At 46.3% G+C, this 19,176-nt stretch overlaps 1 protein-coding gene across 3 annotated transcripts in view; it reads right to left on the reverse strand.

The window, feature by feature from the left end:
- amotl1 (angiomotin like 1) overlaps positions 1-19,176 on the reverse strand; it is a 266,649-nt gene that overhangs the window by 39,728 nt on the left and 207,745 nt on the right. For all 3 annotated transcript variants that reach the window (XM_070891965.1, XM_070891964.1, XM_070891966.1), the window contains one exon: positions 4,926-5,075. In XM_070891965.1, coding sequence (XP_070748066.1) covers positions 4,926-5,075 — 150 coding nt within the window. The remainder of the gene's footprint in view (positions 1-4,925; positions 5,076-19,176) is intronic.

The raw sequence follows: 19,176 nt of genomic DNA on the forward strand, positions 1-19,176 counted from the left end.
CCAAAGTTGCACAAAAATCTGCGAAAAAAATTCTGATCACCAAAAACCCGGTCACAACACACCAGCTGGCAGTCTCCAACAGTGCACCAACCCAAAAAGCTGGCGGGGGCACTGTCATAAACCTGCCAGCCTTTTTTATCCTGAAAATAGGTTTGGGGGCGGAGCAGCAGCGGTGCGCACTTTGATTGCATCATCACTGCCGCAAGCCCCATGCCGCCACGGAAGTCAGCTGATCAGGGCGGAAGTGAACACCGCCCCAAAAACTCCCAAGGTAAATTTCGGTCGTGGCGGCCAGTTGACGGCAAAGTGGCGGCCATTGGATTCCGCTGCATGGCCACCACAAATGGGCGGTAACGGGCCTTGTCGGGACTCTGAATTACGGCCCGAGACTTCTGGATGGAAATTCAACTAGACCAGAAATATTTTTAAAAAGTTAGGAGACCTGTTGCAGAGCCAGCTATTAATCTGTATGATGTAATATTGCACTCAGATTAATCAAAATGTTCAGGCCCAGTTATATAAAAGAATACACATAGCACTGTAAGAGAATAGGGCAGAGACTGTGTAGACACGAGTGTGGGACTTGGAATCAGGGTTTTAGTGTTGGAGACAGGGCTCTGACCCATACTGGTGTCCAATGAAGTTCCACACCAGCACTGCAGCTTCACAATATCTGCCCTCAAATATTAACACAAATTTGTGCTCAAAGTACAGAGTTTTGCTTGCAAGATGGAAAATCTAGGTCCATTGATCTCTGCCCCATAAATCTCAATATGCACACCTAGTGGGCAAAGCACTATACGGGGAGTGCAAATTCGTAAAATATAACCTGTAATTTTGATCTGTGGGATTTTCTTTAGCCAAGTAACTGGAAATTGATCTAAATCAGCTGTGACGTTTTTCAGTGGCAAATCAACACCTCAGAAGTGACTGCAAACATATATTCAAATAGCTAGTTGCACTGTTTTTGATTATTTACTGTTAAATTCATCTTGCAATAGGACAGTTAGTTACAAAAATAGCTAAAGATCTGGCACATTATGGTCGTAATAGTTTCGACTGTACATAGCCTACTTTTCTAAATGTCTCACCCAGCAGTAGAGCATTGAAATGAATAGATGGAAAATTGTGTGGAGTGCAACCTTGATTTCTCAATATGCAATCCCAGCAAGCAAGCTCCCTTATATATGAAGAATATTTAAAAATTCCAGCTGCAGTAGGTGCACATAAAACACTAGGGGGCCGAAATTCCCCATATGTGCGGCATTAGTGCCTACGGGGCAAAAGTGCTTTTGCTGGGGATGGGGAGGTGCTACTGGCTCCTGTGAAATTGTGCCCCGCCCCGCTGGTAGCGCCCCGGGCTGCTGCGCCTCTGGCAATGATGTCATCACGTGCACGGTGACTGCTTTTCACCACGTGGTAGCCTGTTTACGCTACACGGCGGAAATTGGGTAGTGCCCAATGAGGCCGTCGTGGGCGATGCCTGCATGAGCTTCACGGTTCATGAATCGGGCCACACACCCATAGCGGGGGGAAAGTTAAAGGGGCGGTGCATTGCACGTCACCGTCGTCTTCTTTTACCCCCCACCCCACCCCCCCACTTTGTTTCCATGCTGGGCTGTGACCTTGGCACCTTGCATCGCTCTAGGCCCAGTGGAGGCCTTCAAAGGGCCTGCAGAACTCGCAGTGTACCTCCCCTTTAACGGAAGGGGAGAGGCATTGAAACGCGTCAGTGCTACGCAGAGAGGCCACGAAGCGCTCCGCAATGCGCCCGGTTAGCGTACCCTATCCTGCCCGAAAAGGAAGTGGAGCGCACGACATTTCATTCCACTTCCTGTGAGGGGCGGTAACCCCAATTTCGTTTCCGGGGCGGGACTTCTGCGCCACGCGCAGAGTGTCTGGCCTCAGAGAGGTTACTGCCCCCAACCGGTGCTATAGCCAATTTTGCCCCCTAGAAGTTTACAGCACAGAAGGCCATTTGGCCCATCATGCCTGTGCCAGCTCTTTGCTAGAGCAATCTCAATCTAATAGGCCTCTGACCTAATCTCTGCCCACATATATATATATATCTATATCAATTTTTCCCTTAAATGATGCAATGGTCAATACCTCAATTCCTCCCTTTGGTAAAATGTTTCATACTTCAACCACCCTCTGTGTAAAGAAATTTCTCCAAACCTCTCTCCTCTTAATTTTGACTTCCGTTATCTTTCCTTTAAATTTGAAACTAGTTTTGTAAACAATCTAATTAACAGGACTGCTCCATTCAGCTCTGCATCCCTTGAAGCCAAAAAGTGAACTGGGTGATTTCAGCCAATGGATCTGCCAGCTAACCTGCCATGGCTGTGAGAATAAATATACAATGTTATAAGGTGCTGAACAGTACAGACCAGAAAGTCCAAGGTTTGATCCCAGGTTTATTCTCTCACATGATATCAGGGAGAGCAGCAGTTATGACACTGGAATTGACTGCTGGGTTCTTAAAACAGGAAGTAAAAAAATCAGCCTGGGATCCTGTTGTTGATTGCTCTGTGCTGCACGGATCACTGAATAGCAAGTAGAATCATATAATTTTACAGTACCGAAGGAGGCCATTCAAATCATTATGCCTGTGCTGTGTATTCCACTTAGTTCCACAACCTTGCCCTTTCCCCATTATCCTTTTCTCTTTCAAATCTTTAGCTTTCAAAAGGGAAGTGGGTGAAGTGGATTCTGCTTTCATTACTGTTTCTGGTAACAACCCTCTGCATAAACAAATTCTCCGAACCTCTCCCATTGTTCTTTTTTTCATTGCTTTTAAACTTAGGCCCTCTAATTACCAACTCACCAAGTATTAGAAATAGTTTCTTCCTGATTTACCTCAGCAAACTGCTTCAGGAGTTTGAACACATTGATCAGATCTCCTCTTAACCTTCTCTACTGTAGTGCAAAGTGCCCCAGTGATTTTTAGCCTATCCTCATAACTAAAACCTTTGACTCCGAGTATCACTTTTGTGAATCTCTTTTGTACCCTGTCCATTTGCCTCAACACCCCTTGCTAAAATAGGGAGCGCAAAACTGGACAGAAAATCTTGGGGAACAGACCTGCAAAATTTTTCATATCTGCTCCTATCAGGTGAAGCTCTGTGGCAAGAATGTATCTTTGTAAAATTAGTTGCAGTGTACAGGCCGGCAGTATTTATATAGAATCTGTTACAACCAACTATTTCTATGCCTCACAAAAATAATAATGAAAAAAACTGTTTTGTAAAGCTTCTCTTTATAGAATACCATACAGGTCTAACTTTGAAAACATGTCTGTCTGGCGTATCGATACAACCTTCTTAAGGGAATGCAACAGGAGCTTCAGTCCCCGTTTAAAGTTAATTCTGTATACTTTCTACAAGTTGGTAATGTAAATGAAAAATTTAATGCAAGTATAAAACTGTTTTCCTCATTTTATACTCAATAACTTTTTCAGCCATATTAGCAATGGGAGAAAAATATACCCGATTATATAGTTCATAACTAAAATAGCAGCTGGAGCTTAGTAGTTCCATAATATATCAATGGTCACATTTAGTTTTGGTCCTAATTTGCAGATTCATTGAGAAAGTTTGTCTGCCAGGTTAATGGGCTAAATAATGTTCTCTATCCGCTCCATTTAGAATATGAAGAATCTATCCTTGGCCCCCTTCTATTGCTCATCTACATGCTGCCCCTCGGTGACATCATCTGAAAACACCATCAGGTTCCGCACATGTATGCTGACAACACTCAGCTCTATCTCACCACCAGTTCTCTTGACCCCTCAACTGTCTGATTTGTTACGTTGCTTATCCAACATCCAGTATTGGATCAGCAGAAATTTCCTCCAACTAAATATTGGGAAAACCGAAGCCATTGTCTTTGGTCCCCGCCACAAACTCCGTTTCCATCCTCCTCCTTTTCTGAAGCTGAGCCAGACCGTTCGCAACCGTGGTGTTGTGTTTGACCCCGAGATGAGCTTCCGACCACATATCTGCTCCATCACCAAGACTGTCTACTTCCACCTCCGTAACATTGCCCGATTCTGACCCTGCATCAGCTCATCTGCGGCTGAAGCCCTCAACCATGCCTTGGTTACCTCTAGACTTGACTATTCCAATGCTCTCCTCGCCTGCCTCCCATCTTCCACCCTGCGAAAAACTTATGCTCATCCAAAACTCTACTGCCCGTATCTTAACTCACACCAAGTCCCGTTCTCCCATAACCCCCGTGCGTGCTGGCTCCAGGTCAAACAACACCTCAACTTTAAAATCCTCATCCTGGTTTTCAAATTCCTTCATGGTCTTGCCCCTCCTTATCTTTGTAACTTCCTTCAGCCCCACAAGCCTTCGAGATCTATGTGCTCCTCCAATTCTGGCATCCTGCGCCTTCCCGATTTTAATTGCTCCACTATTGGCGACCATGCTTTCAGCTGCCTAGGACTTAAACTCTGGAATTTCCTTCCTAAATCTCTCTCCTCCTATAAAAGTGCTCCTTAAAACCTATCTTTGACCAGGCTTTTGGTCACCTGTCCTGATTATCTCCTTCTGTGGCTCGGTTTCAACATTTTTATTGATAACGTTCTTGTTAAGCCCCTTCGAACGACTTGCTACATTAATGCAAGTTGTTGTTGATATGATTCCAATGGTTCCATGAGATCCAACTGTGCCAGAAAGTTTACAGATTCATTGATTGGCGCTGAACAGATTATCCTCATAAACTGACAGAGGTGAATAACATAGGAGAAAGCCGACCATAAATAGTTTCCAAATTTAAACAATTATTAACCTGTCAATCTTTACATCTTGTACAATTAAAATTGTCTCTAGTAAAACTGTACACTTTTCTAATTTGTTTTTGCAAATGATGCGCTGAACTTTTTCTCGGACACCAAAAGGATGACTGAAAGCAGCAGGTACCTGTTGTACTCGAAGAGATTCCAGCTCTCTCTCCAGCCGTGTGCGCAGCCTCCTTTCCATCTGCTCCCGCTTTTCGCAGGCTGCTTGCAGCTGTGTCAAGGCCTGCTGCAGCCTCTCCACCCTCTCCACGTACACCTGTTTCTTCCTCAACTGTCAACAGAAAACAATCACATCAGCGCAATGGATATACTGAGCTAGAAAATAACTTTCTTTTCCTCTCATAAAATTAACCCCAGTCATGGGCAACACGTTAGAACGCTTAGGCAATGGGAATAATAAATACACCTCATGTGACAAACAGTTCTAGATTTAATTACTCCATGTCTGAGCAATAATACCAGGGGCTCAATTTTCTCCAGTGATTTGCACCGTTTTTTGGGAGCAGGCTGCTTTTTCTGGCCTAACTTAAAAATCCAGTTTCCCCAATCAATTTGCACCAGCGTAACTCATTTAGTTACAGATGTACCATAGAAACATAGAAACATAGAAAATAGGTGCAGGAGCAGGCCATTCAGCCCTTCTAGCCTGCACCGCCATTCAATGAGTTCATGGCTGAACATGAAACTTCAGTACCCCCTTCCTGCTTTCTCGCCATAACCCTTGATCCCCCGAGTAGTAAGGACTTCATCTAACTCCCTTTTGAATATATTTAGTGAATTGGCCTCAACTACTTTCTGTGGTAGAGAATTCCACAGGTTCACCACTCTCTGGGTGAAGAAGTTTCTCCTCATCTCGGTCCTAAATGGCTTACCCCTTATCCTCAGACTGTGACCCCTGGTTCTGGACTTCCCCAACATTGGGAACATTCTTTCTGCATCTAACCTGTCTAAACCCGTCAGAATTTTAAACGTTTCTATGAGGTCCCCTCTCATTCTTCTGAACTCCAGTGAATACAAGCCCAATTGATCCAATCTTTCTTGATAGGTCAGTCCCGCCATCCCGGGAATCAGTCTGGTGAACCTTCGCTGCACTCCCTCAATAGCAAGAATGTCCTTCCTCAAGTTAGGAGACCAAAACTGTACACAATACTCCAGGTGTGGCCTCACCAAGGCCCTGTACAACTGTAGCAACACCTCCCTGCCCCTGTATTCAAATCCCCTCGCTATGAAGGCCAACATGCCATTTGCTTTCTTAACCGCCTGCTGTACCTGCATGCCAACCTTCAATGACTGATGTACCATGACACCCAGGTCTCGTTGCACCTTCCCTTTTCCTAATCTGTCACCATTCAGATAATAGTCTGTCTCTCTGTTTTTACCACCAAAGTGGATAACCTCACATTTATCCACATTATACTTCATCTGCCATGCATTTGCCCACTCACCTAACCTATCCAAGTCACTCTGCAGCCTAATAGCATCCTCCTCGCAGCTCACACTGCCACCCAACTTAGTATCATCCGCAAATTTGGAGATACTGCATTTAATCCCCTCGTCTAAATCATTAATGTACAATGTAAACAGCTGGGGCCCCAGCACAGAACCTTGCGGCACTCCACTAGTCACTGCCTGCCATTCTGAAAAGTACCCGTTTACTCCTACTCTTTGCTTCCTGTCTGACAACCAGTTCTCAATCCACGTCAGCACACTACCCCCAATCCCATGTGCTTTAACTTTGCACATTAATCTCTTGTGTGGGACCTTGTCGAAAGCCTTCTGAAAGTCCAAATATACCACATCAACTGGTTCTCCTTTGTCCACTTTACTGGAAACATCCTCAAAAAATTCCAGAAGATTTGGATATTGTTGGATGAGATGACTCACCAGGGGAAGACAGCAGCAGCCAAGTTCATGGCACCGTGGTTGGCTCTGCTGCACAGGAGGGCAGGAAAAAGAGTGGGAGAGCTATAGTGGTAGGGGATTCTATTGTAAGGGGGATAGATAGGCGTTTCTGTGGCCGCAACTGTTGTGTATGGAGAAAGAGTCAGACTGAACACTGTGAGCTCAAAATAAAGTGTGACCTTGGTCTTTTATTGCAGGTCTCCAGAGTGCTTCTCCAACCTGTGAAGCCTCCTTAAATACCTGTGCTCCCAAGGGATTAAGGGGTCCCTTGGGACTCCAGGGGATGAGCCCTCTGGTGGCTGTACAGAATAACTACAAATATACATATAGAACAACACTCCCCCCCACAAAGTCAATAGTGTAACTATTTACAATGTGAGTCGATCAGGGGCCCTTCTTGATCGTCTCAGTGTGAAAGCTGGTGTTGTTGAATCATTTGTTGGACTCTCATTGAGCTGCTGTGCAGCTGGTCTTGCTGGGCTGCCTGGTGTGTTGGGCCCTGCTGGGCTGCTGTGGATGATGGGTTCTGCTTCGTGGTCAACCGTGGTGCCAGTTGCCACGGGGGTGTATGTTGGGGGATCAAAAAAGGTAGGGTCCAAGGTGGGTTGCTCAGGATAGTCCGTGAATCAGAGTTTGATTTGGTCCAAGTATTTCCGGTGAATGAGTCCATTTGAAAATTTGACCCAAAACACCTGCTCCCCTCTTTGGCCAGGACAGTACCGGGAAGCCACTTGGGACCTTGTCCATAATTTAATACAAATATAAGATCACTGACTTCAATCTCGCGCGACACATTTGCGCTATCATGGTATACACTTTGTTGAAACCGCCTGCTCTCTACCTGTTCATGTAGATCAGTGTGAACTAACGAGAGCCTTGTCTTAAGTGCTTTGTTCATGAGCAGTTCAGCAGATGGGATCCCAGTGAGTGAATGGGGTCTCGTGCGGTAGCCAAGCAGGACTCGGGATAGGCGAGTCTGCAGTGAGCCTTCAGTTACTCTCTTCAAGCCCTGCTTGATGGTTTGCACTGCTCTCTCTGCCTGACCATTGGACGCTAGTGTAAACGGGGCAGATGTGACATGTTTGATCCTGTTACAGGTCATGAATTCTTTGAACTCAGCACTAGTAAAACATGGCCCGTTGTCGCTCACCAGGACATCGGGTAAGCCGTGAATGGCACACATGGCCCACAGGCTTTCAGTAGTGGCAGCGGACGTGCTAGCCGACATTATCTCACATTCAATCCACTTGGAGTACGCGTCTACAACCACAAGGAACATTTTACCCAATAACGGGCCTGCATAGTCGACGTGTACCCTAGACCATGGTTTCGAGGGCCAAGACCATAAACTTAGCGGCGCCCTCCTGGGTACATTGCTTAACTGCGAGCATGTATTACATCTGTGAACACAGGACTCTAAGTCCGCATCGATACCGGGCCACCACACGTGGGATCTGGCTATCGCTTTCATCATTACGATGCCTGGGTGGGTACTGTGGAGGTCATTGATGAAGGTGTCTGCCCTTCTTGGGGACCACTACTCGATTGCCCCACAGAAGGCAGCCTGCCTGTATAGACATTTCATCTTTGCACCGCTGGAACGGTTTTATCTCTTCCTGCATTTCCACTGGAGCACTGGACCAGCTCCCATGAAGCACACAGCTTTTGACTCGAGATAATAAGGGGTCCTGGCTTGTCCAGGTTTTGATCTGCCGGTCAGTGACGGGTGATTGCTCACTCTCAAATGCTTCCATAACCATGGCTAGATCTGCGGGCTGCGCCATTTCCACCCCCGTGGTGGGCAATGGCAGCCTACTGAGAGCATTGGCGCAGTTTTCTGTGCCTGGCCTGTGGCGGATGGCGTAGTTGTATGCGGACATCATGAGTGCCCATCTCTGGAGGCGGGCCAATGCATTGGTATTTATCCCTTTACTCCCAGAGAACAGGGATATAAGTGGCTTATGGTCAGTTTCCAATTCGAATTTTAGCCCAAACAGGCATTGATGCATTTTCTTTACCCCATGGACACAGGCTAACGCTTCTTTCTCAATCATGCTGTAGGCTCGCTCAGCCTTAGACAGACGCCTGGATGCATAAGTAACCGTTGCAGTTTCCCGAAATCATTAGCATCTTGCAATACACACCTGACGCCATATGACGACGCATCACATGCTAGGACCAAACGCTTACATGGATCATACAACACAAGCAATTTGTTTGAGCATAACAATTTTCTAGCTTTTACAAAGGCATTTTCTTGGCTTTTGCTCCAAACGCATTCGCCCCCTTTTCGTAGTAAGACATGCAGTGGTTCTAATAGTGTGCTGAGACCTGGTAAGAAGTTACCAAAGTTGTTCAGGAGTCCCAGAAATGACCACTGCTCTGTCACATTCTGTGGCCTTGGTGCATTCTCGATTGCCTCAGTCTTCACATTGGTGGGCCTTATGCCATCCGCCGCAATCCTCCTTCCCAGGAATTCCACTTCGGATGCCAGGAAAACGCACTTGAGCGTTTTAACCTCAGCCCCAAGTGGTTGTGTCGACTAAGAACCTCCTCCAGGTTCTGCAGATGCTCGACTGTGTTCCGACCTGTGACCAGGATGTCGTCCTGGAAGACCACGGTGTACGGGACCGACTTCAGTAAACTTTCCATGTTTCTCAGGAATATCACCACCGCTGATGAGATTCCAAATGGGCATCTGTTACAAACAAAAAGACCTTTGTGCATGTTGGTGCAGGTGAGGACCTTCGATGATTCCTCCAGCACCTGCGTCATGTAGGCTGAAGTCAGATCCAGCTTCGTGAACGTCTTTCCTCCCGCCAGTGTTGCAAAGAGGTCGTCGGTCTTTGGTAATGAGTATTGGTCCTGCAGGGAGAAATGATTGATAGTTACTTTGTAATCGCCACAGATTCTGACAGTGCCGTTTCCCTTCAGGACTGGGATGATAGGACTGGCCCACTTATTGAACTCGCTTTCTCTTTGCCACCGGTCTAGTTCGATCTCTACCCTTTCTCTCATCATGTACAGTACTGATCTCGCCTTGTGATGGATGGGTCGCGCCCCCGGATTTAGGTGGATCTGCACTTTTGCTCCTTGTAATTTCCCGATGCCTGGTTTGAACAACGAAGGAAATTTGGTTAAGACCTGAGCACACGAAGTGTTGTCAGTGGGTGACAGCGCTCGGACATCGTCCCAGTTCCAGCGTATCTTTCCTAGCAAGCTCCTGCCGAGCAGCATTGGACCATTGCTCGGTACCACCCAGAGTGGTAGCTTGTGCACCGCTCCATCGTAGGAGGCTTTTACGGTAGCACTGCCGATTACAGGAATCAGTTCTTTCGTGCAAGTTCTTAAGTTTCGTGCGAATTGGAGTTAAGACGGGCCTTGAGGCCTTTTGCACCACAACCTTTCGAAAGTCTTTATCCCCATGATGGACTGGCTCACGCCCGTGTCCAGCTCCATTGACACTGGGAGTCCATTTAGTTCAACATTCAGCATTATCCGGGGACAATTCGTGGTGAATGTGTGCACCCCATGTACCTCTGCCTCCTCTAACTGAGGCTCTAGTTTGTCGTGATCCTTCGTGGATCTGTCCTCCTCTGTAGCATGGTGGTTTAAAGGTTTAACAGGCTTTGCAGCTCACCTGCACACTCGTTAAAGGTGTCCCATTGTTCCACAGCCCTTGGAAACGTACTCTTTGTAGCAGCATGAATGGAAACGATGATCACCCCTGCAGCGCCAACAAAGTGATAATGGCCTTGCATTCATCACCCTTGATGGTGGACTCAGACATCTGCGGACGTGTAGCTGCAGGTATGTGTGACCTGCCATGTATGTTAAAGATTTGAAAACATCATCACTTTGTTCACAGTACTTGTAGTTGCACTTGTGTGCTGAGAGATTTGCTTCGTATTGTCACTGGTGGCAATGAACGCCTGGGCTATCGCTATGGCCTTACTCAAGGTTGGGGTCTCTGCAGTCAAAAGTTTGCGAAGTATGGTTTCGTGGCCAATGCCAAGTACGAAAAAGTCTCTGAGTATGTGCTCCAAATGTCCTTCAAATTCACAATGTCCTGCAAGGCGTCTTAGCTCGGCGAAATAACTCACCACTTCCTAGCCTTCAGACCTTTTGTAGGTGTAGAACTGGTACCTCACCATCAGAACGCTTTCCTTCAGGTTCAAATGCTCCCGGACCAGTCGCACGATTTGTCCGTGGGTTTCGCTGGAGTGAGCAGATTCTTCATGAGGCCACATGTTGGTGCCCCACAGACGGTGAGGAGGATCGCCCTTCGTTTGGCAGCACTCTCTTCCCCATCTAGCTCTTGGCCACGAAGTATTGGTCGAGTCGCTCCACAAAAGTTTCCCAATCATCTGCCTCCGAGAATTTCTCCAGAATGCCCACTGTTCTCTGCATCTTTGGGTTCGCTATCTGTATCTCGTCGCCAGTTGTTGTGTATGGAGAAAGAGTCAGACTGAACACTCTGAGCTCAAAGTAAAGTGTTACCTTGGTCTTTTATTGCATGTCTCCAGATTGCCTCTCCAACCTATGAAGCCTCCTTACATACCTGTGCTCCCAAGGGATTATGAGATCCCTTGGGACTCCAGGGTATGAGCCCTCTGGTGACTGTACAGAGTAAATACAAGTATACATATATAACAGCAACCGAGACTCCAAGATGGTATGTTGCCTCCCTGGTGCAAGGGTCAAGGATGTCTCGGAGTGGCTGCAGGGCATTCTGGAGGGGGAGGGTGAGCAGCCAGTTGTCATGGTGCATATAGGTACCAACGATATAGGTAAAAAGCGGGATGAGGTCCAACAAGCTGAATTTAGGGAGCTAGGAGTTAAGTTAAAAAGTAGGACCTCAAAAGGCAGTCATCTCAGGATTGCTACCAGTGCCACGTGCTTGTCAAAGTAGAAATAGCAGGATAGCCAAGATGAATATGTGGCTTGAGGAGTGGTGCAAGAGGGAGGGATTCAAATTCCTGGGACATTGGAACCGGTTCTGGGGGAGGTAGGACCAGTACAAACCGGACGGTCTGCACCTGGGCAGGACCGGAACCAATGTCCTAGGGGGAATGTTTGCTAGTGCTGTTGGGGAAGGGTTAAACTAATATGGCAGGGGGATGGGAACCTATTCAGGGAGACAGAGGGAAATAAAATAGGGGCAGAAGCAACAGATAGAAAGGAGAAGAGTAAAAGTGGAGGGCAGAGAAACCCAAGGCAAAAATCAAAAAGGGCCACATTACAACAAAATTCTAAAGGGACAAAGCGTGTTAAAAAGACAAGCCTGAAGGCTCTGTGCCTCAATCCGAGGAGTATTCGTAATAAGGTGGACGAATTAACTGCGCAGGCAGCTATTAACGATTATGATATAATTGGGATTACGGAGACATGGTTCCAGGGTGACCAAGACTGGGAACTCAACATCCAGGGGTATTCAACATTCAGGAAGGATAGACAGAAAGGAAAAGGAGGTGGGGTAGCATTGCTGGTTAAAGAGGAAATTAATGCAATAGTAAGAAAGGACATTAGCCTGGATGATGTAGAATCTCTATGGGTAGAACTGCGGAAGACCAAAGGGCAGAAAACGCTAGTGGGAGTTGTGTACAGACCACCAAACAGCAGTAGTGAGGTTGGAGATGGCACCAAACAAGAAATTAGGGATGCGTGCAATAAAGGTACAATAGTTTATCATGGGCGACTAAAATCTACATATAGATTGGGCTAACCAAGCTGGTAGCAATGCGGTGGAGGAGGATTTCGTGGATTGTATTCGGAATGGCTTTCTAGACCAATATGTCAAGGAACCCACTAGAGACCTGGCCATCCTTGACTGGGTGTTGTGTAATGAGAGAGGACTAATTAGCAATCTTGTTGTGCGAGGCCCCCTGGGGAAGAGTGACCATAATATGGTAGAATTCTTTATTAAGATGGAGAGTGACAGTGTTAATTCAGAGACTAGGGTCCTGAACTTAAGGAAAGGTAACTTTGAATTGTATGAGACGTGAATTGGCTAGGATAGACTAGCACATGATACTTAAAGGGTTGACAGTGGATAGGCAATGGCAGACATTTGTAGATGACATGGATGAACATCAACAATTGTACATCCCTGTCTGGAGTAAAAATAAAACAGGGAAGGTGGCTCAACCGTGGCTAACAAGGGAAATTAAGGAGAGTGTTAAATCCAAGGAAGAGGCATAAAACTGGCCAGAAAAAGCAGCTAACCTGAGGACTGGGAGAAATTTCGAATTCAGCAGAGGAGGACAAAGGGTCTAAATAGGAGGGGGGAAATAGAGTATGAGAGGAAGCTTGCAGGGAACATAAAAACTGACTGCAAAAGCTTCTATAGATATGCAAAAAGAAAAAAATTAGTGAAGACCAATATAGGTCCCTTGCAGTCTGAATCAGGTGAATTTATAATGGGGAACAAAGAAATGGCAGACCAACTGAACAAATACTTTGGATCTGTCTTCACTAAGGAGGACACAAATAATCTTCCGGAAATACTCGGGATTCGAGGGTCTAGCGAAAAGGAGGAACTGAAGGAAATCCTTATTAGTCAGGAAATGGTGTTAGGGAAATTGATGGGATTGAGGGCTGATAAATCACCAGGGCCTGATAGGCTGCATCCTAGAGTACTTAAGCAAGTGGCCCCAGAAATAGTGGATGCATTGGTGATCATTTTCCAACATTCTATTGACTCTGGATCAGTTCCTATGGACTGGAGGGTAGCTAATGTAACACCACTTTTTTAAAAAAGGAGGGTTAGAGAAAACAGAGAATTATAGGCCGGTTAGCCAGACATCGGTGGCGGGGAAAATGTTGGAATCAATTATTAAAGATGAAATAGCATTTGGAATAAGCAATGACAGGATCGGTTCAAGTCAGCATGGATTTATGAAAGGGAAATCATGCTTGACAAATCTTCCTAGAATTTTTTGAGGATGTAACTAGTAGAGTGGACAAGGGAGAACCAGTGGATGTGGTGTATCTGGACTTCCAAAATGTTTTTGACAAGGTCCCACACAAGAGATTAGTGTGCAAAATTAAAGCACATGGTATTGGGGGTAATGTATTGACATGGATAGAGAACTGGTTGGCAGACAGGAAGCAGAGAGCCAGAATAAACAGGTCCTTTTCAGAATGGCAGGCAGTGACCAGTGGGGTGACGCAGGGTTCAGTGTTGGGACCCCAGATATTTACAATATACATCAATGATTTAGATGAAGGAAATGAATGTAATATCTCCAAGTTTGCAGATGACACTAAGCTGGATGGCGGTGTGAGCTGTGAGGAGGATGCTAAGAGGCTGCAGGGTGACTTGGACAGGTTAGGTGAGTGGGCAAATGCATGGCAGATGCAGTATAATGTGGATAAATGTGAGGTTATCCACTTTGGTGGCAAAAACAGGAAGACAGATTATTATCTGAATAGTAACAAATTAGAAAAAGGGGAGGTGCAACGAGACCTGGGTGTCATGGTACATCAGTCAGTGAAGGCTGGCATGCAGGTACAGCAGGCGGTGAAGGCGGAAAATGGTATGTTGGCCTTCATAGCTAGGGGATTTGAGTATAGGAGCAGGGAGGTCTTACTGTGAGGCCGCACCTAGAATATTGTGTTCCGTTTTGGCCTTCTAATCTGAGGAAGGACATTCTTGCTATTGAGGGAGTACAGCGAAGGTTCACCAGACTGATTCCTGGGATGGCAGGACTGACATATGAGGCGAGACTGGATCAACTGGGCTTGTATCCACTGGAGTTTAGAAGAATGAGAGCGGATCTCATAGAAATATTAAATTCTGATGGGATGGGACAGGTTCGAGGGAGGAAGAATGTTCCCATTGCTGGGGAGTTCCAGAACCAGGGGGTCACAGTCTAAGAATAAGGGGTAAGCCATTTAAGACCGAGATGAGGAGAAACTTCTTCACTCAGAGAGTGGTTAACCTGTGGAATTCCCTACTGCAGAGAGTTGTTGAGCCCAGTTCGTTAGATATATTCAAAAGGGAGTTAGATATGGCCCTTACAGCCAAAAAGATCAAGGGGTATGGAGAGAAATCAGGAAAGGGGTACTGAGGTTGAATGATCAGCCATGATCTTAGTGAATGGCAGTGCAGGCTCGAAGGGCCGAATGGCCTGTTCCTGCACCTAATTTCTGTGTTTATGTTTTTTTTAGGTAAGATTTTTTTTCATCCAAAGGGGGCGTAACCAGCCACCTACGCCAATTCTGGCCATTTAGTGAACTTTGGCCAGCTGATAGTAACTCCATTTCTGCTTAGGCTAGTGTATGTGGCCTCTCGAGAAAACGCTTGCGGAAAGTTGAAGAAATCAGTGCAGGTAAGTAAATCGGAGGCCATTTGGCCTGGGCTAGGGATGAGAAGCATAGCGGACCGGGAAGGCACTCACTCGGCGACAGGAGAAGATCTGCAGGGGAGGGAGCACACTGACCGGCACTCACTCGAGGCCACAGCGGACCAGGAAGGCACTCACTCGGGGCCACAGCGGACCAGGAAGGCACTCACTCGGGGCCACAGCGGACCAGGAAGGCACTCACTCGGGGCCACACTGCACATGCGCATCATTTCAGCGACATCAAAAATGTACGTTTTTTTCCCGCGCATGCGCAGAAGGCCCAGCTGCGTTTTTCGGCGCAGTCAGCAGGCTCCACCCCCGCCCTCCAAGGTGACTGGCCATGTTGCGCGGCTCTGGATTGCAGTATAAAGATCGGGGAAAGTTTGGACATATTTTTCTAGTGCATTTCTGGACCTAAAAACCTAGCGTAACTCCGGCAATACGCCAGAAAACAGGCTTGGGCAAAATTGAGCTCTTGGTGTCAGGGTGTACTGAAATCAAACTAGGAGCACAAATGCTGAATATTAGGCTGCTTCCAACAACATTTATCATACTAAATGAAAGTGCTCAGTTATAAAGGTACTGAAAAAATGGAATGTTCAACACTGATACAGATCACAGAGAAATAGTCCAGTTTATTTGACCTGAACATATTCTCAGTTCAGATAGGTGGAATGTTTTAGTCAGCATATTTAGTCTAGTCAGAAGGGAATTAAAAAGAAAATCTCTACTATTAAAAACTGCCCCCTGTGCAAAATTGGGTTGGCCTGAATGCAGCCAGCGCCTAACCAACTACAATCAGGAAAATTAGGTCTGCATGTGGCCTAACTGGGATTCTTAAAGGACCTACTGCAGGTCGCCACCAAAAAGGTTACCGTATAAAAAATACTTACCTGAATATGGAGCTGGGAAAAGCAGGCTCTCCTTTTGGCTCCACCTTAAAACTTTGCCGGCCACTTTTCAACCCTTTCCCGATTGCAATAATGCCAACCCCACTGTCTCATAAATCATGAGACAAATTCTTAAAAATCATGAGATTTGGTAAGAAATAAGTTGATTTTTTTCAAACATAAACCAACATAGATTGACAATTTGTTTAGGATCCTCATTTAGTGGCTTTATTTCATTCCAAAAGTTCACAGCTCTTTATAAAAACTATGGGCTGGATTTTGCGGGTGGTCAGCGTGCACGATCGGTGGCGGGTCGGTGGGAAAGTTTTTTCCCCCAGCGGGTCGGGACCCCGCTGTGAATCCACCACCATGCATCTTTCCCAAATGTCGGGTCTGTTAGCACTGAGAAGACCCGACACAGTAGGGAAGGCAGATTGATGGGGATGTGATGAGAGGCACTGCAGAATGAGATTGTGTGGCTTTAAAATTATTAGTGGCTTTATCAATGTTTTTTTCCAGTATTTTCGAATTTGACATGTCACCTTCCAGTTTTCTGCTGTGCCGAGACCTCATTTGTGAAGCTGAGCCAGGAGGTCAGTGGCCAGTGAATCAGCTGACAGCTTCAAATGTCAAGTCAAAGCTCCAAGCTGATTGGTTAAGGGAACATTTCTCACTCACTTCTCTAAACTGCATTTCCACTGCAGATTCAGGATGCTGCAAGTCTTTACACAAGTCTCCATCCAGTCTGACCTAATTACATCTCAGATTACATTGACAGATTGCTTCTGTCATCTCTACTTCACCTGCCATCTATTCCATCAGCATGGGTGCCCTTGAAACACTCTCACCTTGGTCCTCACAAGCCCACCAATATCAGCTCCAAAACCAGCATCAACAGGCACACCAGCAGCACCACCAACCATCTCCACAATCAACTGATGCTGCATAGGACACAGGGCATCAGCACCCGACCACATTGCTGCCCGGGGGACTAGGAATGGCCTCACCATGGCCAGATTTATTTCACTTGATGCTGTGCACCCTGGCTGCCACTTGATGCGCCAGGTTGGCATCACCCCACACCAACACCATAAAGCATCACTACAATGCCAAAGCAATTCCTTTTACACTCATCACCATTGCGGGGGGTACAGTTGTGTTTCACTATTCACTGCAACTCACTAAGCCACTTAGAAAGGTGCACATAAATCTGGTCAAGAACGCAAAGTTTTGAAAATAAATGTTTCAATGTTTGACACCACATTAACAGAAACTTTACATGAACATTGCATAAAACACCCAAGTGCCTACCCTTGTGTGTTGTTAGTTAGCATGACTGCACTAGGATGAGGGTGAGTGTGAGGGGTGGCTAGTGAGATGGGGATGTGATAATGTAGAGAGAGAGAGAGGGATGCTGGAGATGCAAGGTAAGTTGGTGTGAGTAAGGATGTGCAGGAGTAGGGTTGGGAAGGCAGAGTGAAGGGGAAAGTGTTGAGTGGCTCAGCAGGATAAGGTTGAATGCGGCTTTGTACTAATGTTTCATGATCTACGGAGATCTTGAAAGGTTTGCGGCACTGCAGCCAGCTCCTCCTGACCACATACCTGCTTGTGCCCACTTCTGTAATGTGTAACCGGGATGTGTTGATCTCCTAGGGAGGTCTCTTCCACCCATGGGAAGGGAATAGGGCCTCCCTGCGTGCTGTGACTTCCTCCATAAGCATATGGATGGAGTCATGGGAGAGCCTGGGTGCAGCTGTGCATCTCTGTGCAGTGCTCGTCAGTGTTTGCAGCATCTCAATGCTGCAGAACACGGACAACACAAATGTCAAAAGAAAGTTGGTCATGGTCCCTTTAAGAAAACCGGCTGATGACACATCATCAAATGATGTCACCAGACCTCTTCCTCTAATTGGTCGGAAACGTGTTGTGCAGGTGCAAGAAGCCCAATTGTGGTAAATTCATTTCAGAGACCAGGATGGAGACGGCAGTGGGTTTGGGACCCGCCATCGACGTCACCCACCATAAATCCTCCAAGGTTCTTAAAATCCAGCCTATTACTGCATCTGAAAATGCTTTACAAAATACTTTAAAAAAAATTTCTACCCGTTCATCACCCCTCACCCAATGCCCAACACAACCCTCACACAATGCACTCGCTGCATTTTGAAGAACATGAAAAAAAAGACCTGTTTTTTAATGATTTTTCTCCCAGGCTGCTTGCAACAGTGTCCTCGAGATTAACATAAATCCCTGGAGAATCCAAGGCAATCCTGGAAGATTGGAAACCCTATCCACAACACAGTAGAGATAACGACAGATCCTGCAATTCTGGGTTCCTAGCAGGAAGTGGCACTCACAGGGAGCACAGAATGGCATGCAGCCAGTCAATTATGCATCCATTCCCAAAATTTCCCAGAAGTAGCTATCTGCTTCCTGATCGCTGCCTTAATTTCAGTAGTGGGTAAGATCTTAGACAAGCCTGGGAGCCAGCAACAAGCAGAGCATGCAGGTGATTTTAAAGAAAAAGCTATATTAAGTAAAAAGCAGACCAACTATGACCCGGGATGCCTTTATACAGAGAGACAGACTATTATCTGAATGGTGACAGATTAGGAAAAGGGGAGGTGCAACGAGACCTGGGTGTCATGGTACATCAGTCATTGAAGGTTAGCATGCAGGTACAGCAGGCGATTAAGAAAGCAAATGGCATGTTGGCCTTCATAGCGAGGGGATTTGAGTACAGGGGCAGGGAGGTGTTACTACAGTTGTACAGGGCCTTAGTGAGGCCACACCTGGAGTATTGTGTACAGTTTTGGTCTCCTAACTTGAGGAAGGACATTCTTGCTATTGAGGGAGTGCAGCGAAGGTTCACCAGACTGATTCCCGGGATGGCTGGACTGACATATCAAGAAAGACTGATCAACTGGGCTGGAGTTCAGAAGAATGAGAGGGGATCTCATAGAAACGTTTACAATTCTGATGGGTTTAGACAGGTTAGATGCAGGAAGAATGTTCCCAATGTTGGGGAAGTCCAGAACCAGGGGTCACAGTCTAAGGATAAGGGGTAAGCCATTTAGGACCGAGATGAGGAGAAACTGCTTCACCCAGAGTGGTGAACCTGTGGAATTCTCTACCACAGAAAGTTGTTGAGGCCAATTCACTAAATATATTCAAAAAAGAGTTATGTGTAGTCCTTACTACTAGGGGGATCAAGGGGTATGCCGAGAAAGCA

The sequence above is a fragment of the Pristiophorus japonicus genome, chromosome 10 (genome assembly GCF_044704955.1).
Source record: "Pristiophorus japonicus isolate sPriJap1 chromosome 10, sPriJap1.hap1, whole genome shotgun sequence".
In the NCBI taxonomy this organism is placed as follows: Eukaryota; Metazoa; Chordata; class Chondrichthyes; family Pristiophoridae; genus Pristiophorus; species Pristiophorus japonicus.